Source organism: Bombus huntii, chromosome 10 (genome assembly GCF_024542735.1).
Source record: "Bombus huntii isolate Logan2020A chromosome 10, iyBomHunt1.1, whole genome shotgun sequence".
Classification (NCBI taxonomy): domain Eukaryota; kingdom Metazoa; phylum Arthropoda; class Insecta; order Hymenoptera; family Apidae; genus Bombus; species Bombus huntii.
This window is the reverse complement of record NC_066247.1, coordinates 1,048,236-1,072,884: the sequence shown is the minus strand read 5'-3', so window position 1 is coordinate 1,072,884 and position 24,649 is coordinate 1,048,236. Positions and strand designations below refer to the sequence as shown.

The following is a 24,649-nucleotide window of genomic DNA, read 5'->3' as shown; positions in this document are numbered from 1 at the left end:
GCGACGGGTACCTACGGACACGTTCGCGACACTAAAGCAGACTCTCATTTCGGGGACGAATCCGAAGCTACCCCCGCAAATGTGTCTGCACGTGCGAGAGGGTGAGTGAGCCACACGGTGTAAAGGGGCGGGGGGCCAGTCAATGTGTAGTTTGTATTCCGCTCGGCAGAAAATACTCGTTCGTTACAATGTATACGTACGGACGCACTCGCCGAAACTCGTCCTTGTCGTCGTCGTCCACGTCCTCGACCTTATCTTCCTTCTACTTGTATCCATCTCTTTATATTCATAACGATACTTTCACGCGAAAAGTACCGATGCGATGCTATGTATTAATTCGCCTCTCATCTAAGATCTTGACATATATTCCGATGCTGTTGTTATTTGGATAATTGGAGATCTCGTATATTCGACGACTACATAATTGGATCGGTGTTTTCTTTTTAGAAAGTAAACGAATACGTTTTATTCTTTGTACAATATGTAACGGAGTATTTACTCCTTTAGTTACCAGCGTAAATTTGTGAATAATTTTTTTTACGAATACTTTTACGTTATATAGACGTAATTATCGAAATGGCTTTAACAAGAATTTTAGTTTCTTTATTGTTTCGGCCTATGGAATCTTACGATAGATAGATACGATGTTTCTTAGTTAAACATTTTACAATCCGCATTGAAGTTTGTCGCAATACCACAGTATATTTTAAAAAGCGTTTCCATCTTTGACTGAAGAAATCGTAGAAGAAGAGAGGTCCCCGGGTCACACAGATAGTAAAAAAGCGTCGGTGAGGAACGAAGGAGGAAATGGAGCCCGGAACGCTTCATTTAATTTTATGACAGCCTCGAAGCTGATCGCTATATCGTCATGGACGAACACGCATTATCGGATCCACCCAACTTTATTGGTACTCGTTCAAGGTAAACGCAATATCGTATTTGATATCCCGGTTTTCAACGACTCGCTGACCTAGCAGTAGCTTCGCTAATAGTCGTAATAAAAGAGTAAGGAAATCGAATAAGTAGGAAGAAAAGACAGAAAAATGAAAGAATTATAGGCTGGAGGGAATAATTTGATTGTTTATTTTCGTGCGAACGATTTAGCGAAGCGATGCGGCTAATGTTGGGGTGACAAGACAAGTGGATACTTCCCTCTCTGTACGATCGGTCGGATGAAGAGGCAATGAGGGGTCTCGTGATCATTATTGACTAGATAAGGAGCGTATACTCGCTAACTTGGGTCCTAGTCGGACAGTAGAACAGAGAAAAGGTGAGATTTATCTAAACAGGTAGGAAGGTAAAGGTTTTTCTTTAGAACAAATTCTTTGAAATCTTCCCTTCTATAGTTAGTTGCGAGGCAAATTATCCGTTCCGATGATTAATAGCAAATTTGACTTTCGAATATATAGAACGTTTGTTGAATTTTCTACATAGATGCTTATGAATTCCTAAGCACGAATCGTAGAAATACTATACGCCTCTGGGTTATCGAAATTTTCTAATGCGAACGGAATAAGTTAAATAAATACGTAGCACAGTTCTCGAACGGCAAATCTCACGCAAAGAACTCAAACTGGTCACGTCGAAGTAGCGTTTTATTTAGGTCAAGTATCGTCTACAGGCACTAAGCAGTCTCTTTCGTAAACCTTCGTAAGATATCGTGTTTCGTCTACGATCAGGCACCATAATCGACCATAATACCATGCCATATCGAATCAAGCCATGTTCTGAAGCAATAATAATCACGTCGAGAATTTCATTCGCCATGCGCGAGCATATGTATAAATCAGTAGCGTACTTGAAAGAACGATTAAATCCAGAACCACCGTCTCGAGAATCACGTTCGTTCAATGGGAAGCAGCTTCTTGGTCATTGGCGAGCAGCGTTCAATCCTTCATTAGACGCATCTCGATAGTCAGAGATTATGATTACGATCAACAAAGCCGTCATGAGTAGCATAATATCGCAGCCTCCTCGAAGAGTACAACCGCGAGAGTCCGGATATCGTTGGGACAAGGTCTTTGTACTGTAATCGCAGGAAGACGATAATCGACGTAAATACCGCAAATCGTCGACAATCGGCGAGGGTAGTTTTCTAAGCCCACACGGGATCATGGGATCTACCTAAATCGTGATTCGCAATGGCATACCACGCGAAGAATTCGCAAAATTACTGTCGCGTATTTAGTTCCAGTTCTCGGTCAATAAAACAACATCGAACTTCTCATTGTTAACCAAGTACATATATCGCGATTTTCAAAACTAACTTACTTGCAAACAGCATCTAGTGCAAAAGAAAGTCTTCTCGTACTTTCTACTTATTTTTACTCCGAGGATTATCCCATGTACATTTGTAGCATAATATACGAAATGGGACAGCTACACTCCATACATAAAACCCACTGAATCTTGTTAAACTTACAAATAGGAAAAGTAAAACACATTTTTCCAAACGTTTTCTTTTAAATGGCGTGCGTTCGCTTCCCGTCACTTTCGTGCTTAAAGCAGGATTACGTATGGTCGTTCATATCCGTCTGCGTAATATACACAATGCCGCTTTCGTTGTTTGTTATCAAGAATAAGGGATCAGTGTTTCCCGCTGACGAAAATGCTGGGGTAGAGTTAGCGCTGTTAGTCACCGGCTCGTGTTACTATACACCATTTCTACGCAAACCGTATCGATACCTAAAATACCTTCTTCATTTCGAACAACCGCGACCATACGATCATTGCCAAAGTATACGAAGCGATTTTTTAAATTCCTCGTCGGATGGGACAATTATTTGATTCGTCGTTTATATAATTTATAAATACCGTATCTACTATCTCTTTTACGCAAAACAATTTATTCGCACTGGTAATCTGTAATTTGCGATTTGAAGAATTTCATTAATAATACCAATTCAAGGAAGAAGCGAAACGTACTTTCTCTAAAAACTAATCTATGCAAAAAACGAAAGAAATATATTATGTGTAGAAGGTAACTAGATTTTAAATGGTAAACGCAACGAAGCGTGGTGTCAATTACTTAACCTGACCCTGACCGTGATCACCCCCGATTCGACGCGAATACCTCGTTGATATTTAAGTGATTAGCGCGTGACTTTCTTTAGAAACTCTTTCGACCGGCATACTGACCAATACGTAGACATCGATATGCCGCCTTTCAGCATCGCCGCAATGCTATTAACTGGGAGCTGCTCTCGCAATCTCTGATGTAGCTGGTACCGCTGTTGCTGCCACGCCGAGAAGCACGATGCTTTAAGTGGGTGGTACAGACGGCTCCGTGCGAGTACTTTGTACGAGCGAGCCGGAATTGGTTTAAGCCCATTATATGTGTACGTGTACGTGCACCAAGAGACGTTAAAGAGCCCCCCGTTCATAGTTTCTATGAAGCTTTCGAACCTGATCTACTTTTCTACCTGAAAATACTTTCGGTAACAAGGACGTACAAGTGGCGAAGATTAAAGAGATTAAAAATCGAGGAACAGGGGCTAGCGTGGAGCGAATGAAATTGAGCTATGACAATACAAATGCTTGGCGTAATGTACCATTATTGCGACTTTGATATCTAAATTATTAGCGTAAATGTACGCCATAACAGCTAAAGTGATACGATCGTCACTGAATAAAGCATCATGAGATACGATGTTAATATTTGTCGCGTTGGCCATGAGTTGGAATAGCCGAATATTAAATTGATAGGCTAATTCGCAACGAATCTAGGTAGATGCATATTACAATATGATATATGTCATCTGCTATAATGTGTGTATTATCTCATGCCCATAATATCATTTCACGAAGATATTCGGAAAGAATGAAAGATATAAAGCGCGTGTTCCTCATATTTGGAATTTTAATGTCTAAAAGTCGTATAAGTAGGTGGGACGAGGAGTTCGTTGATTCGAATAGGAAAATTCGATGCATTTGGAAATCTAATCACGTGGTACCACGGTGAGCTGCACCCTCGCAATGTTCAATCTACGTTGTTCATTACCGGAGGGATTACAAATCCAAAGTGCGTGTACATGAGACTACATGAGGCACGTGTACCGGCAAGTAGGTGCGCGTTCCCAAAGTCAAGAGTGGTGGAAGCCAATGTCGCATTATCGTATGGAAGACAGTGCATAAAGTGAAGCAAGAGCGTTCGTCAACGGTGCAATATACATGGTCGAACGAACAGTGTACACGATCAATGAAACCTATGGTTACGCGTGGGATCACGTATGTTGTCCCGTCGTGCTACAACCAGAAAGCAAAGGGGGAAAGGGTGACGACGTTTACTGGTCGCATCGAATTACAAGTCCCTTAGGTAATGGTGCGTACGTTATTCAATACCCAGTACTCGGCATTCTATGTGTGCGGCAACATAAAGAATGGAATTTCTTCGCGTGATAAAGCGTTTATGCAATTATGAAATCGATGGTATACTCGGAAAGATTATCGTTGCTCGGCTCTGTTCGCTCGTCCGTGATTTCGTATTATCGAAAGGAAAAGCGTCTCCGAACCGGGGAAATCGAGACTTAATATAGTACGAAAGAAGAATTTGTATGCTAAAATCATTTGGAAGATTTGAATATTTCTATGTAGATGGTATGCAAACAGAATCGAGTACTTAAAAAACATGCGTTTGTATTAAAATGAATGGAAATGACTTTACTAACACAGATTCGTTACGTCGAAATGAATGATGGCTTTCTACAATAAACTTTATACAGAGTATTCTACAGGTTTTCACGTAAACTTTGTTATTCAAGTTTGGAATTATAAATAATGTGGAAATAAACACGAAATAAGAGTTATCCAAAAGATTTGTTGAAAGATTGTGATAAAAATATGGAACAGGAGAGAGATGGCAGTGATTTTAATCAGAATACATAATAAAATAAGTAAATAATATTTATAATATTAATATAGAAAAAAGTATAGAAAAGGAGAAATAAATTTATTACCTTTAAGATCTTATATCGATAGAGATATCCACGTACACACAGTGCTATTTAATTTTATTCGATATATCAACCTGTTGTTGTAATTTACTTTATGTACATGTAATTGGATAAATCAAAAGGAAACACATCTATTTACTTTTGATTTGACCGTATTAAACAGTAAAATATTTCATATTTTTGTTACGATTTTTTTATAATTATATGTTTATGTGACGTTTCATTTATTTTTATTAATTACTTCTACGTTTTATTTCTCCGTTTATCGTTCTATGATAGAATATCAATTTCAAAAAAGTAATATTTAAAAATGTTTATCGAAATACGATCGTGCCTGAAATATTATATATATTTCAATACTTTTATTAAATACATTCGGTGAAATATTTATCGCGGCATTAATTTTGTTTTTTTCTTCTCGTTTATACGTAATAATAGCTTGAATTTTTATTTCATTGCCTATTAAAGGAGGATGTTGTCCGAATATTTTAGCAAAATTTCCGAGATTGAAGAATGTTCGGTTTCTGACGCGTGTAAGTAAGTATGTATTTGACCCTCCTACGCGGAAGGCATAAATGTGTCGGCAGAACATTACGCCAGAAGATTGGAAGTACGGGTGGTTTCATCTTTCGCGATAAAGCATAAATCACTGAAGCTGGGCGATGCGAGTAGTACACGATCCAATTAGTTGGATAAAGGAAAAGCGAAAATAAGAACTTACGATGTGATCAGAGGAAAGAAAATTTATATTATATCAGGGAATTATAAACGATAGTAATAACTGTTTATGTAATGGTTCGCCGAGAATCCTTTATGAAATACCGTTAAATTATAATCTAAGATGCAGGCAACGCACACGGACCAGTATCACGATGTACATATTTGTTTGATACACAAATATTCGTATCATGAGTATGGTTCCATTTATAGAAGTGGTAATATCTTTTTGCGGTAATAAAATATTGACTTACCTTTAAATACACATCAAATATTAAACTTGTACGGTAATAGTAATGGCAGTAGTAGTAGCACAATATTTACACGAGAAGTTGTCGTTTTCTACAACCTCGAAATATTCCTGTTCTCGGATTTGAAACTGTTTACGTTTTGATAAAATGAATAAAATGCATATCGTTATAAAAAAAAAAGACGTATTGAAGAGCAGGTTTATAGAAAATGTTCATTTGAGATGTTCATACGCATAATCGAACGATAGAACCGAATATTACATACGATAATTACCTCTTGCAAGATTTGTAAATTGCTTTTTAAATATATTTCGAACTTTTATCCGAGGTTACATAATGACAAAGAACAGTTTAGTTTGGCTAATGAAACCCGTGTTAAACACAAGGATATGTGTTGTAAACCGTCTAAGGGATAAAAGACAGAAAAACTAATTCATAGCGAAAAGGGTTGAAGCAGGCATCCGTGTTTCAGCAGCAGCCAGGACGGGATATACTTAACCTTGCCGCGGCGTATTCAGGAATTGAATTTCCACATGAGACTGCGATGCATCATGCGGTTGACGGTGTTTCAGGCAACCCACGCGTCAATGAGAACGTCGACGCGGCCTCGCAGACGGAAATTACCAACGAGGAAATTCTTAGTTTCGAAGCGAGAATATCAACCGTATAACGGAAGATTTTTATTCGTTTAAACGGCGGCACTATTCCGTTGGCCAAGCGAAAAAGAATTTCAGGTCGGCGAATATGTAGGAGCACCACGGTCGAATCGTTACCGTGACACGACGAAATTGTATTCCAACGTCGACCTGAATTAACTTCCCCTCAAGTCCCAGTACTTCGTTGGGATAATTGCTCGGGCTATTAAGAAGTCAGCGACAATTACGTCGATCCAGCGGTACTGCAAACCCGAGCAAGCTCTGTCCGGACGCCTAACGTTGCATTAGCATAATTAAATCGTGAGCACCGTGATTGGCCATTGTAAAACTGTTCTTCTTTTCCTTTTTCGCCGACGAACTCGTTACAGTCGATATAATTCAGTGTACAGTTAAACTGTAATCCCTATCGAGCTTGTGGCCCTGAACGCTAAATTCAAGGTTGAAAGAATGTCGAGGATATTGGAGCATCCGCAATACTACGATTTTATCAGTTGAAAGTAACGATTATGATAATTATAGAGACACATGACGTCCAATAACTACCATTCGAGAGATACTCGACGATCTCGTTATCTTGTACGTTCATGATCAAAAATAGTATCAGAAAGTATTATGATATTTCAAGATTTACTCTATAGAAAATGGATCGATATGAACCGCCGTCTGAAACGATCTATCATTATTTATTCATTTGATCGAATTAATAGAAAGACACGAGTTCGAATGGAAGAACATTTTTACATGTAAAATTTGAAAAAAAGAGTTCGTTTGAAATGGACAAGGCGATGCACAGTCTCGACTGAAATATCTAGATCGTCAGAATGTTATTTGCAGTAACAGCAGAGGGTATTGATTAACATTTACGACAAGCAAAGACGGATTTACAAGTCTTTCGGGTTAGGTTTATTTTCAACCCACGCTACGTCGATTTCCCAATGAATAAGAGGTCACGAAACCTTTCCGCCCCGCAAAATGTATAACGGTCGCTTTAGAATCGTAGAAGCTTTCTTCTCGAAGCTCGTATAAAGTCGCGATTCCCGGCACGTATCCCTTCGGAGAGTTCGCGTCGAGCTTGTAAAGTCCTAATGACGACAGTCGACTGTCAAAAGGAAAAAAGAAGAAAAAAAGTATCGGATTCACCAGGGGAAGACTTTAGTAAAGCCGAACGAGTTTCGCATAATTCTTCAACAATGCGTCATTCGTGGGAATAAAATTTTTACCGGCAGGAAATTTCAATTCGATATCTACCCTTCCACAAAGTGCAAAATACGTAACACACAACCAAAATTGAAGTTGGAGTAAATAATAAATGCTTTTACGCTTTTAACAGCTTTCAAACTCTACTTCAAAAAAGTTACATTAATACCCCGATAATTCGTAAACTTCGATAATAAAGTTACAACAATTTTATTAATATTAAATACCTTTCGCGATAGAAACGTTCCTCCATTTCTTCATTTTTCTTTCTCTCTAGTATCGTTTCTAACGATTAAATATTGGACAAAATTTATGGCATGTTATCTGCGCGCTAACTACAAAGTTTGGGAAAACGACATTTCACATGTACCACCCTAATGTAACTTTACCTCGCAAGTATGTACTGCTATATCGCCAAAGCTCTGCTTCCCATTCCATACATTTTCGCTCCAGCACTGTACTTATTACAGTTTTTAACGAACGTTAATCCAATTGTACGATATTACAACTTTCGAAAGTGTTAAAAGGTTTGAAATTTACGGGAATAGAATCAATGCTAATACTCGACGTTTTCCTTGGGAAATATTTCTAACTCTTTTATTTATTTTATCTCTTTCATACATACATACGATGTATATCTTATTATAACTGAAGGATTAAATGAATTCTCTAATTTTCCCTCTTTACCTCTGTATCGTAAGATCTTCTTTTAGAAACTTTTTTTTAAATTAAAAAAAAAGCTAACCAATTTCTTACAAACAAATTTCGCTTCCTGATTAGTTTCACGATCAAGCCGAAATTCTAAAATAGAAATTATAGGATCAAAATCATCGTATTTAATACCGAGAAAAAGATCAATAGGCTTTGTATAGAACTCTAATGAAGCAATCAAGATCATCGTTTCATTCGTTTCTTGCAATCACTTTCAATTGTGTTCTGCATTTCGGTCAGGAAGTCTTGCTTTTGTAAGTATACGTCTTCATCACGCATCCAAGATTATACATATGTATGTACGCGCGGGGAATCCCCCTCTAAAAGTGACGAACAATGCCGATGCTGCCATTAACATGCCGGCAAAAGCAGTGGAAGACCTTTTGTGCAAAATCAAATTTTCTGCATACGATCTGTATGATTTTACAATGCACTGTTCGATAACTTTGCATTGTGAATGTACAGTTGTTTGCTTTCGAAATTACGAAATAAAGCGAATAGCACCGAATATCGACGTTCGAATAAAAATACAAACTTTTATTATATTTTTTAAATTCTCTGCAACGTTGTGCGAATCATAGACTATACATTTGACTTATTCGTAAAATTTTATGCTGTTCGATAAATTTTGTTAAGAGTTAAGAATTCCGTGCCCTGTTTAAACATGCTAATTAAAGACATTAAAAATAAAAAGGTACGGAAGCATTTATAAATTTAAATCAAATTCTTTACCCACCTCTTGATAAAACATATATCTAGTTATTTATAATTTACAACGATACAGTTTCTCTATGCTTAAATAAATACGAAACATTATGAAATAATCTTTTCCGCGTGTACCAACGTATAGAGGAATATCGAATTTTCGTAGATGAAAGGAATTTCGAGAAGATAAACCGAAAAAACGTTGGCGGCTATGAACGGTTCGATCAAATGCCATCGATTACATAAAAAAGGATACAGGAACGAAGGGACAGATAGATATGCAGCGTGGTAAAAGAGAGAGAAGGAACTGTTCGGCTCCCTCTGGAGAATTCGAGCAGAAGATCTCGTTAGATGGGTTTTGCCTCGTCCCTGTCGGCCAGAGTTTCGCGAATGAAACGAAATGGCGCAAATTTTCGCGAGAGTGCACGTACTACCGTAGGAGAGTCTCCGGTAAACTGGCCAGCCAAGTACCACGCACTGGATACGTCGTAGTCTGGCTTGAAAATGACAATACACGTCCCCCTTTCGGTTTAATTAAAGGCGTGTTTCGCCCGAAATGCAGCTATTCCTGCACGCTTCGACCCATACTCCCTTGGTAGGTATCCTTCTATTCGTTTCACGGCCATCCTACTACGGCACACGTCTCTATACGGCCACGCGAAACGTACGTTGCTTAATGGAGCGCCGCGTCTGCCACCCTGTAATGGCACGACACTTTGCACTTGCGCCACTGGGACGCTAAATAGCGCTATCGCCGAGGGTAGAGGTCCGCTAGCCAAATAGCTAGGTTGGTATAGTTGGTTAAAGGGAAGGACTGACCTGTCAGACGAATATCAAGTTAACTGTCTGTGTACGCCTATGTTACGGCTATTCATGCACGAATGTTATGAGTATTTCATTTTACCTTCCATCCGGCAATAACAGACTGTCGAATCCTAAATGAATCGATCGTTAGTCTCAAATTTAAGTCAATTCCAATACGAAAATTGCAAGATTGCCTTCTTACTTCGATTGATTACGCGACTAGGTATTGGAGGTAGAAAGATATTTTATTTGAACATTTTCACGCAAATAAAATTAAATTGTTTGTATCAGCCTAGGAGAAAAATACGTACTAATCGAAGTGGAGCAATTTTTTCCAATATGGTAGTCAGTTGATCAATTTCGACGAAACAGGCGTTGTTTAATTTCGTAGCGGAGAAAGATTGAATTAAACACCTCTGGTTAAATTAAATGTTTGAAGCGTTCCGCAGTTGAGCAATAAAAACTGTGGACCAAGCATCTGTGGATGTATTTACTCTGACGTTCGTTGTGAAAATAACGCATATAGGGAACAAATATCGTATTAGTAAATTACTATCTCGTGGAAACATAATACATCTAACGACGATAATTTATTTCTGAAATATCTTTCATTTCGATGCAAAGTTCTATCGCACGTACTATGATAAGAATCACGAAATAGGTAATTTCTGGAAATTACCTTTCTAAAATTGAATTACGAATTCTTTCAGACGATAGAGCAAAATGCGACAAATTCCAGCGACATTTTTGCATAAAGGCGCGAAAAGTAAGAGACTAGAGAAGAAAGTGAAAAGAACGAAAGAATACGGACTGTAAGGCAAGGAAGCAGCTGAAGGCCGAGAGGGAAAGAGAGAGGCACGAACCACTTGGCTCCATTCAAAGGGGGAATCACTGCCGCCGAGTCTGTGGGATACGGTGATGAGGTTATTCCGTCCTCCTTCCCTCAGGAAATGACGTCACATCTCGACGTAATAAACACAAATATAAGTGGTTCCTGTGCTGTGTTCCGACGGCAAAATAACGTAGGCCGACATGATCGAATCGCGTACGTCGGAAGAGGAAATTTGGAGAGGGTGTCGGCGCTCTTGGTGCTTCCACGAATAAATTAGCGACGACGTTTGCCTTCCAGCGTTCCAGCGCCTTCCCTACAAAGCCATAACATCGCGATCGATCGATGTCGTCTCCTCGCGTTCGATTGATAAGAACATCGTGCTTACGTGTTGGCACGCAAAACGATTATATCCGAGTTTATGCACCTTTGAGTCTAGAATTCCAACGCCCTTGTCGAAATTAACTCGCGAAATTCGAATAACGATGCGACGAAGTAATTGCGTTAATAACACACGTATCGTAATTGAAATTACATCAATTTCTCGAGTGTAAGCTTCCATTCGTTGCAGCTAGGTACCCGTGAAAAACAACATCGCTCAAATTTATGGCTGTAATAAAAATTTAATCTATCAACCCAATGAGAAAACTATTAAGGATCTGAGAAAGATTAAACCGAAGTAATTTGACGGTGCTCGAGGAATAAACGCGAACTAGGATTTCAAACAGAAGAAAGAATTAACGAGGGCATTTGTTTCGCGGATTTTGTGAGAACGCGATAAGTGACCAGCATACGATTGTCGACGACAATTTTCATCGCGAGCCTCGTAGAAACTCGTTTACGACGGCATGCAGCTCCTTGGACCGCGAGACATCTTAAGAATCGTAGCCCGATTTCACGCGAGAACAATGCCGGGGCCACTTTCTTCCACTCGGTCTCTCTTTCTCTATTAAGTCGGCTCCGTGAAAACGCAGACTAATTTCTCGTCTCGCCCCGCGTCACGACGTTTCTGAAGAGTCCACGGCGGAGTGGCCCGCAACCGGGAGGGTTACGAGTCAGAAGGTTGAAGAGGCATTCGTACAAAGAGCAAAGGAGTGTGCAACAATTATAAACACCGTGGCAATTACGGTGGCATGGGTGCGTGCACTTCCTTCCAGGTCTTTCTCGCTCTCTTCCCTCCATTCTCGTCTTTCTCTCGAATTGCGCCAACCGCGGAAGAAACCGGTGCCTCTTCACCGCAACCGCACCACCCCAGCTGCTTTCACCGTACCACCTTTTACTCGCTTGTAATTGAGCTAGAATCATACAACGAAGAGAAGGAACTCGGCTAGAAACGAGTGGCTACTCGAACGCGTCACGTGTGCGATCTCGAGATGCTTTTCATTCTCCATTGCCAACTGCTTCGCGATTTCCAACCGTAGAATACCGAAAGTGCCATCGTCATACGTCATATGTAAAACGGTCTCATTTCCTTATATGTGAAATTTAAGTTGACATACGAGAAACAATATAGCTTCGTGCTGTAGAAAAATACGTGTTACGTAGAGTTTAGAAAATATTACGTGATGATTTTTAATTATTTTTAACAATTTTTCATTAATTCGCTTGCAATATTTTGTTTACTACGTAGAAACGTATACCTCATAACTATTTTATGTTTAGGAATTTTCCATACATCGTTATGGTCCGTCAAAAACCTGAAGAGTTTAACACGTCCATTCACGTTCCTGTTGTTAGTGATCCAACAAAGTATTTTGAATAATATTTTTTTTTTTTTTGCAGATGAAACAATATCTTTTCTCTGCGCGAATGCGTTTACTGACATTTTGAAGCTGACATGGATCGCCGGATAGAGACAGATCACCGGATGCGGATAATCGTGTTCTGCGTTGATATGGAAGTTAATGGACAAGCCCGGGAAAACAAAACGCGCGACACCAAAAACAAATCGACGCTCGCTCCCCTGAGCTTCGTGAATCAAAGAGTATCGATGTTAACCAATCAAAATTTCAATGGATACTATTTTTCCCACCAAATGATATCGACTCAGGTGCCTGTACGTTGATTGAAACTATTCATTCATGGATCGCGTCAAGTGTCTCGAATATTTGAGAACACTTCTTTTCATGACAAGAAGCGCCAAAGAAAGTACTTGGTATTTACTGTATCTTACAGTGGATTAATATCGATCTATATTTCTTCGTTATCCGTTTAAATTGTTTCTCTATATTGTTTACGAAATATAACGTGACATATCGGGGACCAAGAAATTGCGTCACATTACATTCGCAAGATTGATTATTTATTCGTATAACAATATAATAGTATTATTATATTACATAAATCATGTTGTTACGCTATTACTACCGTCGATTACTGTATCGACTATGTTTACTAATGGTGTTCGTTTGCAAAGCAACATTGGTTAATTATGTCAATTAATATGAAATTCTAGTCAATAGATAATATTGTAATACATATAACGATTGTTTACGCTAAACATTGCTCGTGTGTAAACTTTCCTAAACCGAAGGAATAGATATTATTACACGATATTACATATAATATCGAACAATAAATTGATACGATTTACAAATTTATCAAAGTTTAAAGATTTGCTTGAAAGCACGCGTTAAGGTTTTATTCAAGTCGTTCGAGTAGATACCAACATATCAACGGATTCAGTTTCAGCGATGAACAATATGACATTAAGTAGATTCGCTTTGTACAAATGCTCGTAAATCTTGAAAACGTCACGATATCGCGACTTCCGTTCAATCAGTAGTATGTTTACGAGCGTAGTCGCAGGATACTAGAATGCGCGACGCCTACGATACAGGATAATCCAGTACCTAAGACGTAAAACCTGTTTTCGAACGAATCATTTAACATTTAACTGTAGACATAGAAATCACCAGCTAGTTCAAAGCAAAGCAACTAATTGCAACGTGTGTTTCTACCATTTTCCATCTACCGATTTCCACCATCAAAACCTAGGACTATATATCTTACTGTGATACTTGGCTGGACATAATCAAATATTACAATAAATACTTCTACACTTTTTAAATTTATATCAGGATTCCAATTAATTTGTATAGATATGCATCGTAATTACTAAATCAGTCTAATTAATATTAGAGTACTCCATACACGAGCGAGAAGTAATAAATCATTTCGATAATTTCAAAAATATTCTATCTATAATTGTATACTTAATGTTTGGCAGAGAAAGCTAGATGTTTGATTCATGCCAGATTTTCATCTCTTTACTTCCTTCGGAAAATGTGATTCGTTTGAACAAATTCTGACCAATGTCCGTTTAAAATTACACGGCGAAAGTGTAGAAAATGGAAATATTGACAGAGCCTTAGTGGCAGAAAAAGGTTTGTGGATTCCGGGTCGTTCTTATTCCCAAATGGGTTTCCTTCGACGTTTGTCGGATGAAAGGATTCTATAGTGCGTAGTAATTTTTTGTACTTATTTTACCTGCAGGAAATTTTGGAAGCAAACAGTTCTCGAATGACATAGATATTTATCCCACAACGTTTCTCCAAAATATTTAAATCAAATTCAACTTATCCACAGTGGTCCTATATTTTAGAAAAAGTATCTGATCAACAAAAATTTGAAGATTCCACTCTAAATAATATTTTATGTCTTACAACTAATATTACGATATTTTTCATTTAGCTTTCCGTGAAACTTATACCTAAAGATAATGCTTAAAAAATAAACTGCTGGAATGGAAGCCTTTGACAGTAGTAACGCAATTTTTAAAATTAGACCGAAAGGTTGTCAAAGAAAAGAAAATAAAAACAAATAAAAAAATGTATCGATAGCGTAGCATGAAACATGAAAGAAGATAGCGTTTAATAATATCGTTCTTTGCCATCTCGCGTTCCGCTGCAAAACATCGCGTTAATGCGGTCTCCTCTTTTTCCGAGCCTCCATCTTGCGCCTTCATCTCGTTTTCTTCCTACCCCGTCACGGAGAAAAGATCTCAACGTATTTCTCATATTTTATTCCTACAAGCTCGCTGCTTTTTATTGCGGTTCGACTGAACTGCGGTTCGTGTTAGACCGAGCACCCCGCAGTTTCAGCCGTGCTTGCCAACCTTTGAAGGGTCTCGAAAAAATTCCAAAGATTACCAGAACGGAAAGAAATGCAAAGAAATTCGCACATCACGACTGAAAATAATGACGAACAAGCCATTTCGTTTGTCCTACATTCTGATGTAGTTGCTCTTGCGAATAAAAGAAAAGAGCAGGGGAAAAGAGAAAGAACGAGGGAAAATTTGGACCGTGTACGATATTTGCCAAAACGCAAAAGATTACCTGTTTTTCCCCTGTTATCCTACGCAAACGTAAATTCCGACATTTCCGCCGAGCCCGTAAATCCACGTTTTTCTTTAGCATCGGTGTAATATTTCTTTTGAAATCTCCGTACAACTCTCGTACAATACGCAATATGCGATACGAGAAAGTTCATCGAGTCTACTCGTTCTATACAAAACGCTTCCCTTTGAAATTGTAAAGGGAAAATAGCGAAGAGAAGGAATAAAAAGGTTGGAAATTCGAACAATGCGAAAATGAAATAAAAAGGACAAGATAAAGTAACAATATTATCTCGTTCGTCGCGATGCTACTGTAGAATTAACCAGACGATTCGCAAAAGTATTTAAATAGTTTTGTGATCTGTGCAAAATCTGTACTTGCGCTAAATGTCTCGTAGCTTCTACGTACATTTTTAGGTTTGTTTCAAAATTTTCCGATATAATAATAACAATGATGGCCGAATGCCACTGAAATTTCAAAATGTTTCAATACTTTCATGACCTTGTCTAATCTTCCATTCTCGAATATCACACATCAAGAATATTCTTCGATTGCGATCGGATGATTTTAGAGTTTCTTTTTTCTTTAAGTTCAATTCTTTAAATGGAAATAAGCTTCTGAGAAGTTTAGGAAGTGAAAAACGAAAACCAGTTCCGACAACCAATGCGTTAACTTCACTTGGAACATAGATATAGTCTGAACCAGTCGTTAGAATTACCCTACGTAACATCTTTTCCTTGGGATAAAATTCCGAACATGTTGGCGAATATTGTCGGTGCGATCGCGGAGCACCTGTCATAAAAAAAGCTAATTTCGCCCGAAAAATTTGTCACGTTTTTACATGAAGCAAGAGGAATAAGTAATTATTTACGTGTGACACTCTATCGATATTAAAAATGTGTATATTTCGCTCGATATTAAAAATGCGAAACGAATACGTATAAACAACTTATTTAAAAGCGCGAACTTGGAAGGATCAAAAAGGAGAACGTATTGGCTCGAACATATCGACTAATTATAAGAGTCTCCAAGTACCTGGATGCTCTATTAGTAAAGCTATTACTGCCAACCGATCTCCTTTGGTAAAGCTCGAAGAAGCTAATGGAAACTGCCATCCTGAAAATACAATTTTCAGACAATCTGGTTTCCTAGCGGACGGACGGCAATCAAGCACCACTTAAGCCCTCGTCGTTCGTTTTATGATCCCGCAACAAGTATACCGAAGATAGGAAAATTAAACGATCTCTGAAAATGTCCGTAACTGCAATGTTTATGATGTATTTATTTATACGCACCCCTATTCAAATTCCTCAATGTGTATATACTCGCGAGAACCGTGGTCAGAATGCGATAGAGATCGATGTGCTTAGTAAAATATCTTTTTCGCGGAAAATGATCCATTAAAATATATATGATACGTAATAATTTTATAGATGTGTAAATCTCTCGTTATTAGAGTTATCATAATTTTATAATAAATCTCCGACCTGTTTACAAGTGCAAATCCTATATACGTAAAGGTACGCTTGATATTATGGAGAAATTCAAATAGGGTTTCGATTGATTGAATTTTAAATTGCGATGTTAATAGAATTTAATCGAATATCCGATTTAATAATTATTTACTTTAAAGAAACATTTCGTTCGATAAATCTTATTTAAATACGTATTCCGCTGAGCATTAATACGAGTTTTAGACATTTTAAACAGGTAAAAATTATATCAGATGTAATAAGCTGTGTTAATATTTGGAAACACACGGATTTTCTATTAAAATTTTACTTTCCAAATTATATATTTCCTCTCTTATATCATGTTTCCTCCGATCTTCTCATGTAATGATCGTCGTAAAATTTTTGTCGATCGAACGACAAGTTCTTACTCGAAGTAACATGGGGTGCACGAGACCAAAAAGGTTTATTAGCATGTACCTATCTGATGGACGTATTCCGAACAAGAGCAATAGTGGTCTAGACTGGTACATGGCTTTCATCAATGAAATCAAGTTAGTAGTATCTAGAGAGGTTTCCGGAGAGACAGGAAGGTGTAATGAGAGTAGTTTAGTGCTTAATCGGGGTTTCTCGAGCGGCTTCTCGAACTACTCCAATTAACTTCGCGCCAAGCCCGATTGCCGCTAGATTCAAGGGTAAATCCGCATGATATTGATTAAATTTAGAATGAGCTATGAAGGAAGTGCTCTAAAGTTTTCTTTAATACCGGTATCCGAAGTGTCGTTTGGATAATTAATCAGCGTGATATCAACGAAGGGCGAACTTCGCGACTTCGATTTAGTTCAACTTGGTGTCTGTGGTTTAAGCGGTATCAATGAATGAAAGCAGATTAATTCAAGTAAAATTGAATCTATGAATTGAAAATTATACCGAGTTGGGTAATGTGCGGTATTTGCGATTAAACGTGCCGTTAACGACGTGTAAACTATTAATTAACTTCACTGCCGTTTATATGTACATTACCGGACTCCGCTGCCGAGCGAAAGTTATTTCCAATGCCGAATATGAAGGTAACGAATAAATCAAAATTATTTATTAGATAGTTCCTATTCAGATTTTCAGATAAAAGATTCTCGATAAAGAATTTTGTATTCCGATAATATTTCCATGCTTATCGACATTTTTCGTTTTTTCCGCATTCGTTCTCCATAATTCCACTATCTCTTCTTCATATTTCTTTTCCGGTTTCGAACAATTCTCTCGCGTTCCTATGTCACACAAGTACTAACAATAAAACGTCTACGAGATAATCTAAAGGTCCAACAGGTAAGAATTTTTCCTAAGCGAGAGGAAAATGTTTATCTGCATTATCTTCGAGCGTAGGTGGGCAGCTCTTCGCGTTCCAACTTATAACTACCAAAAGGTTTGTTGTTGTGTATATTGTTTACGGCCATGTGCGCGTACACGCGAGGGTTTCGTGCTCCGGACACGTATCGCCCGTATCGAGACAGGACAAGGGCTAAAACAGGATTGGGCGGTGGATGTAGCTGGCTGTTGTAACTATCGTCGTTCAGAACCCCGCTCAGGAAGTGATCGAGGGTTTTGATGGCCGTCGTTATGTCTTGCGAATTACGATGGGGATTCGTTGTCTGAGCCTTCCCACGATAGGGCAATCCTGCATGATCCGAATCGTCCGTTAAGTACTCGTCGAGTTTTTCTACAACTTGATACGACGATCGCCGTGGAACGTGCGGATGATATTCGACCTCGGCCAGCAGCCTCGTTCCGTTGCTTGACCTCGATGATTTACCTGCCCTCGTTATCGCTTTTGTTCCAGAACTTCCCTCTTCGTTCGTTGATCTTAAAATGCAAATATTCGACGCGTTATCGAGGGTCGACATAGGGCGTATCTCGATTATCACCAGTGATTTATGATAATATCAACCCCTTGCGTTCTAATATCGAGTTACACTCGTGGCGCGGCTTATGGTCCTAATTTAACAGTGACAGGTTCTATTCGTGACAGAATCTGCTTTCAACTGTAATTTTCCCTTCGATTCCTCGATTCCGTAAAAATCACGAAATACAAATTATTAATTGTACAAACGTTCGTTTGACCTCCTGCGTAGATATCCACGTGTATTTTAAATATCCGTTTCATTTCTACAGATTATCATTTTAATTGTCATTTGATCTATCTTTTCCTTGTAATTACCTAGTAGAAAGCGAACAAACGAAAACTAAATGAACCACGATCGAATATTAAACAAACGAGAACGTTTCTCCGACAATTTCGATATTGCAAATAATTACGAACGAGTCTAACGAAAGGAATAGCAAGTTTATTATAACGGTAGAACACTAGATACGCTTTTAAATTGTACACTTCAAAAGTGTATTCTTACCTTTGCTTATCATTGATTGATTTCATCGTCTGATCTTTGAATGGTAACTTGAGATCGATCAATAGAGGTTTCAGGTATGAATAGCCAGCCTGTATTTGTCTTTCGGTAAAACCACTACCTGGAGCCCCGACATCTTCTAACCCATTGTCCAAAGCTTGTTTGGCGAAAACAACATGTTGAGAAAGTTTTGGAAACACAACGTTCGTACTTGGAAGATAACTAAAGGCTGGTGGCTGTAAATTTGTTACTGGTTGAATATCCCGAGATACTTCTGTTGTCAATGCACCACTGGTTGAACAGGCAAGCATTACCTGAATTCAACAGTTTTCATTCAATTATTATCATGCCACTTTTTACGTCTCTACATTTTTCACCGTGTTCGTGTTTGAATAGCGAATTAAACCGATGAAAGTTAATGTTTGTCGCAACTTTAATGTTATCGTTTAAAAATTACATTTTGTCAGACGCGTTTTAGAAACAAACATAAAATATAAATCTACTTAATATAAAAAGTAAATGAAATATTAGTAGGCAATTAATTCACTTATTCCGAACTTGACATGTATATTACGTTTGTAACTGTTATCAAGTTAATTAAATATCAATTTCTAACCTATCGTTTCGGTATTGATTTTATTGTATATAAACGATCTGATCCGATGATCTTCCTCGAGACGTGAACGATATTAAAGTTACATAAAGTTTTACCAAATTGAAAGAGTATGAAAAAAAGAGTACAATTTTACCAAGTAAAAAGCAAGAATATCTGCGACACTGACTAACATTCTGGAGGGTTTTTGAAGGAACTAAAACGGCAGTACGCACTGAGAGTGCTTTTTATATCCTATAGCACCACCTGCCTTAAGAGCGAAGTCTTGTCCGTCGCAGGAAATGTATACACCGTGTAAGTACGTATCTATTTACATACTAAAAGATTTTTCGACTTTCTCCTCTTTTTTTATGTGGTGAAATCTCTAATTGCCCTTCATTACGATTCTGCACGCGATCTTTTGAATCATGCCCAGCCATTGTGTGTATATACAATATCAGACAATATTTTTTGTGAGAGATATTACATATATATGCAAAGGTGGATACATATATATCCACTACTGGTGGATACATCGACATCTGAGAAATCCTAGGTATTACAAATTTTATACCTTTACACTATATTTTTGTTGTGCAGAATTCTTTTTTCTCAATAAGGTATACGTACTGCGTACAGAGTATCAAAAAGTAATGAATGATATGTTATATTCATTCTTATTGTATATGATGTAACGTTATTATATCATACCTTTAATTAAAGATATTTTTTCGGTATTACAAAGAATATTCAGTTTTTTCATTATTTATACAGTGACAACAGAACAAAATATTATTTGTCATTACAGTCATAATACGTAAAAATAATAATAACATAACGACATTATAATAGAACAAAAAAGATGAAAGAAACCTGAAGATACTCGTATAAGCGATGTAGGAGCACAGAGTATAGGAATATTGTTTATTCTCATGGTATCATAGAGGGCGCTGTATGACGGTTCCAACTCTTCGTGTCGGTAATTTTGCTAGGGAAAATTCTAAAAATCGAAGGGAGTCATGGCAGTAATAGGTATTTCATTCGTTAACTTTGGCAATTTTGTATCTGTTCATTATCAGAAATATATAATTAAGATTAGAATAATAATATTCTTTATATATTAATATATTGGACATGTGAACATTGTACAAAAGAATAAAATTTATTTTCGTTTATTTTTATATTTCTTATTGCGCGCAAGGGATGCCAATTTTGAAAACGCGCCTAAACTTAATTCCCGCCAAACTGTTCTCGCGCGTTGTTTCATTACTGAACGCCGCGCCAAAATATTGTTGTGATAAGTAATTATTAATTATTTCGAAGAATGGATGTGGGAGATACGCAAAATATTCGCTCACGTGTACCTGATGAAGTTGGGATCAAATGTCAAAAGCTGTTCCAGGACTTTTTAGAAGAGTAAAATTTTTACATTTCATTTAAAGACAGTCGATACCTCAAACTTGTCTTTTAAATCATATTTTCTTATTTTATTAATTAGCTTTAAGGAACATGGAACTGTAAAATACCTTGAACCAGCCAAAGAACTTGTAAGTCCAGAACATAGTACGTTAGAAGTGACTTTTGACGATGTGGATGAATATAATCAAGTGTTGTCAACAACCATTGTTGAAGAATATTTTAGGTGAGATTTTAGCATGTTCTTTTTGTCACGACACTAGTTTAATCGTTTGTTTTTATTTAATAAATTGTAATCTTTTGTTATAGAGTTTATCCATACCTATGCCAAGCAGTCTGTAATTATGTCAAGGATGTTGCAGATTTGAGGAAGGAAAAGGAATGTTATGTGAGTTTTGTGGAAGTTCCGATACGACAAAAATTAAGAGAACTAAATGCCTCGAAACTTGGTACATTAATACGTATATCTGGTCAAGTAATAAGAACGCATCCTGTTCATCCAGAGTTGGTGCTAGGTACATTTCTTTGTATGGACTGTAATGCTGTAATAAAAAATGTAGAACAACAATTTAAGGTATAATGCAGATGACCTCATTGATATAAATATGTTTGTAACGAAATTATTGCAATTTGGGTAATTATTTACAGTTCTGCAATCCAACAATTTGTCATAATCCAGTATGTAATAATAGGAGGCGTTTCCTGCTAGACGTAGATAATTCCATATTTGTTGATTTCCAAAAAATCAGAGTACAAGAGACACAAGCAGAACTTCCTAGAGGCTGCATTCCACGCTCGCTTGAAGTTATTTTACGAGCAGAAGCTGTAGAAACTATTCAACCTGGTGACAGGTATTTTATTACATACCTATATAATATTATATTAAAATTAGTTATATAGCTTCGTTCACTTTTTCTAAGTTCTAATAAATCTTATTTGTACATTTCTAGGTACGACTTTACAGGAACTATGATAGTAGTACCGGATGTATCGGTTCTTTCACTTAGTGGTGCAAAAGCTGATCTTAAAGCAGCACGTCGAAAACCTACTGAACAAGGAGAAGGAATAACAGGATTGAAAGCTCTAGGAACACGTGAATTAACGTATAAAACAGCATTTCTAGCTTGCAGTGTTACTCCAACAAGTTTTAGGGTATAACAAATTAGTTACATATTGTGCCATGTGTACATATACATGTACATTACATGTAATAATATAGTAATGCATATATATATGTACAAATATTTTATATGATTAATATTTTTCTAGTTTGGTGGTACCGAAACAAATATGGAAGAAATTTCTCAAGAAATGATGAAAAAGCGAATGTCAGAAGCAGAATGGAATCGTATATATGAAATGAGTCGTGATAAAAATCTATATGAAAATCTTGTACAAAGTTTATTTTCCGCTATACACGGTAACGATGAAGTTAAAAAAGGAATTACTCTAATGTTGTTTGGTGGTGTGCCGAAAACAACGTTAGAGGGTACCTCGTTACGAGGGGATATAAACTGTTGTCTTGTTGGTGATCCTAGTACAGCGAAATCTCAATTTCTAAAAAGTGTTGCTGACATCACACCAAGATCGATTTACACTTCGGGAAAGGCGTCTTCCGCAGCTGGATTAACTGCTGCTGTAGTAAGAGACGAAGAGTCGCCTGATTTTGTTATTGAAGCTGGTGCTTTGATGCTTGCTGATCAAGGTATTTGTTGTATCGACGAATTTGATAAAATGGATATTAGGGACCAAGTGGCTATACACGAAGCTATGGAGCAACAAACTATTTCACTAGCTAAGGTTTGTTGATGTCGAATGATAATTGATATTAAACTTTTCTAGTATATGCATATTAGCATTAATAAAATATATATATTTTTAGGCTGGTGTAAGAGCAACTTTGAATGCCCGAACATCGATATTAGCGGCAGCAAATCCCGTTGGTGGACGGTATGATAGGAAAAAGTCATTACAACAAAATGTTCAATTAACGGCTCCAATTATGTCCAGATTTGACTTATTCTTTATTATAGTTGATGAATGCAATGAAATTGTTGATAATGCAATCGCTAAAAGAATTATTGATTTACATTGCGATAATTGGCAAGGTTTTGATACAGTATATTCGCAATCAGAGATCGCTAGATATATTAATTTTGCCAAACATTTTAAACCTATGTTAAATCAGGTATTGTTATACCGTTTTAAATATAAATTCATTATTTGAATTATTTGGATTAATTTCCTTTCTCAATTTTAGGAAGCGGCGGAATCTTTAGTTGATAGTTATACTACGCTTAGACAAAAAACTGGTGGTGGCTCCGGCAAATGGAGAGTTACCGTTAGAAAATTAGAAAGCCTTATTAGATTATCAGAAGCCATGGCTAAATTAGAATGCTCAGATGAAGTTACTATAAAACATGTTTCAGAAGCAAAACGTTTATTAAGTAAAAGTATCGTTACCGTAGAACAACCGGATATAGATTTAGAAAAAGCCGAAGATGATGGAATGGATGTCGATATGAACGATGCTCCACCTATCATGGAGGCTCTCAACGCATTGGATCACGATATGGAAGCAGAAACTCCTACACGTAAATTATATCACTTATATACACTAAAATGTCTGTGTGAATGTCTATGTGTAGTAGTTAGTCTTATACATCCGTCTTTTTTTCTTTACATTATATTTATAGAACACAAGAAGAAACTAACAATGTCCTTTGAAGAGTATAAAAATTTATCTAATATGTTAGTGTTGTACATGAGAAATGAAGAAACTCGTGCTGAAAGTGAAACTGTTGCTACAGGTATATTGTGTCTGAAATTATTATTTATATAAATATTTATTTTCTAATTTTCTCTATTCTGCAGGGGACACTAAAGGTGGATTAAGGAAATCGGAACTGGTGGCATGGTATCTTGATCAAATACAGGATCAAATAGATTCAGAAGAAGAGTTGTTGGAAAGAAAAAATTTTATTGAAAAGATTATTGATAGGTTAACATATCATGTACGTAAAAAAGTAGTTATTTAAAATTATTCGAATTTTATTATTAATGATTCATTTTTTAATTTCTTTTGTTGATTGTATTTCAGGATCAAATTATAATACCTTTAACCACAAGGGATGAAAAAGACGAAGAAAATGATCCTTTACTTGTTGTACATCCTAATTATATTATTGATGCTTAAACTTTTTTAATACAAAAGTATTGTTAAGAACCAATTACACAACTGTTGATAAAGTAATGGTAAATAGAGGTAAACATTGGAATTTATTTCCACATGTGAATAATACAATTTATTTCACATTGTGGATGGTACAAGATTAAAGCATTTTTATGAAAATATTTTTTACTTATTTCATGCAATCAAATCAAAATGTACCTCTACTTGCCTTAATTCATTGAAAATACCAGATTTTACAATTCAAAATCGAAAACACGCACCATTATATTTTTTTACATATTTTAAATTAAAAATAAATATTTATATTAATATACAGTGTACTTGTTCCATTGACTGTTTATTTAACTACTACTAAAATTATTACATTATTAACAGTTTAACATAAATACGTTAATAAGGTAGCGCTAACCGTGTTAATTGTTATGTAGATTGCTAT

At 36.8% G+C, this 24,649-nt stretch overlaps 2 protein-coding genes across 5 annotated transcripts; one reads left to right on the top strand and one right to left on the bottom strand.

Moving 5' to 3' along the window:
- Positions 1-13,362: 13,362 nt before the first annotated feature.
- LOC126870343 (uncharacterized) lies at positions 13,363-20,921 on the bottom strand. Of its 3 annotated transcripts, none has more exons than XM_050627957.1 (3): positions 20,316-20,921; positions 19,016-19,326; positions 13,363-18,470 (listed from the first exon to the last, which is right to left on the bottom strand). In XM_050627957.1, exons 2-3 carry the CDS (start codon positions 19,321-19,323, stop codon positions 17,978-17,980), a joined length of 801 nt encoding a protein of 266 aa, XP_050483914.1. In that variant the 5' UTR covers positions 19,324-19,326; positions 20,316-20,921; the 3' UTR covers positions 13,363-17,977. The 3 variants fall into 3 exon arrangements, with proteins under 3 accessions (XP_050483914.1, XP_050483912.1, XP_050483913.1); XM_050627955.1 differs by lacking the exon at positions 20,316-20,921 and adding an exon at positions 19,762-19,855; XM_050627956.1 differs by lacking the exon at positions 20,316-20,921 and adding an exon at positions 19,629-19,776.
- Positions 19,786-24,524, top strand: LOC126870331 (DNA replication licensing factor Mcm6). 2 transcript variants are annotated; one of them, XM_050627911.1, is made up of 12 exons: positions 19,786-19,923; positions 20,928-21,020; positions 21,103-21,246; positions 21,330-21,594; positions 21,669-21,871; positions 21,971-22,172; positions 22,290-22,820; positions 22,903-23,208; positions 23,281-23,614; positions 23,717-23,830; positions 23,895-24,034; positions 24,121-24,524. In XM_050627911.1, exons 1-12 carry the CDS (start codon positions 19,907-19,909, stop codon positions 24,214-24,216), a joined length of 2,445 nt encoding a protein of 814 aa, XP_050483868.1. In that variant the 5' UTR covers positions 19,786-19,906; the 3' UTR covers positions 24,217-24,524. The 2 variants fall into 2 exon arrangements, with proteins under 2 accessions (XP_050483868.1, XP_050483869.1); XM_050627912.1 differs by lacking the exon at positions 19,786-19,923 and having other exon boundaries at positions 21,383-21,594.
- Positions 24,525-24,649: the final 125 nt, after the last annotated feature.

Coding starts and splice junctions, on each gene's coding strand:
- LOC126870343 (XM_050627955.1), bottom strand. CDS start 19,800: ATGTTAGTCAGTGTCGCAGATATTCTTGCTTTTTACTTG. Junction 19,327..19,761: donor ATATTCTTGCTTTTTACTTG/GTAAAATTGTAC, acceptor TGTTGAATTCAG/GTAATGCTTGCCTGTTCAAC. Junction 18,471..19,015: donor TCAATCAATGATAAGCAAAG/GTAAGAATACAC, acceptor TTGCATTTTAAG/ATCAACGAACGAAGAGGGAA.
- LOC126870331 (XM_050627911.1), top strand. Junction 21,021..21,102: donor TTCCAGGACTTTTTAGAAGA/GTAAAATTTTTA, acceptor TTTATTAATTAG/CTTTAAGGAACATGGAACTG. Junction 22,821..22,902: donor AAACTATTTCACTAGCTAAG/GTTTGTTGATGT, acceptor ATATATTTTTAG/GCTGGTGTAAGAGCAACTTT.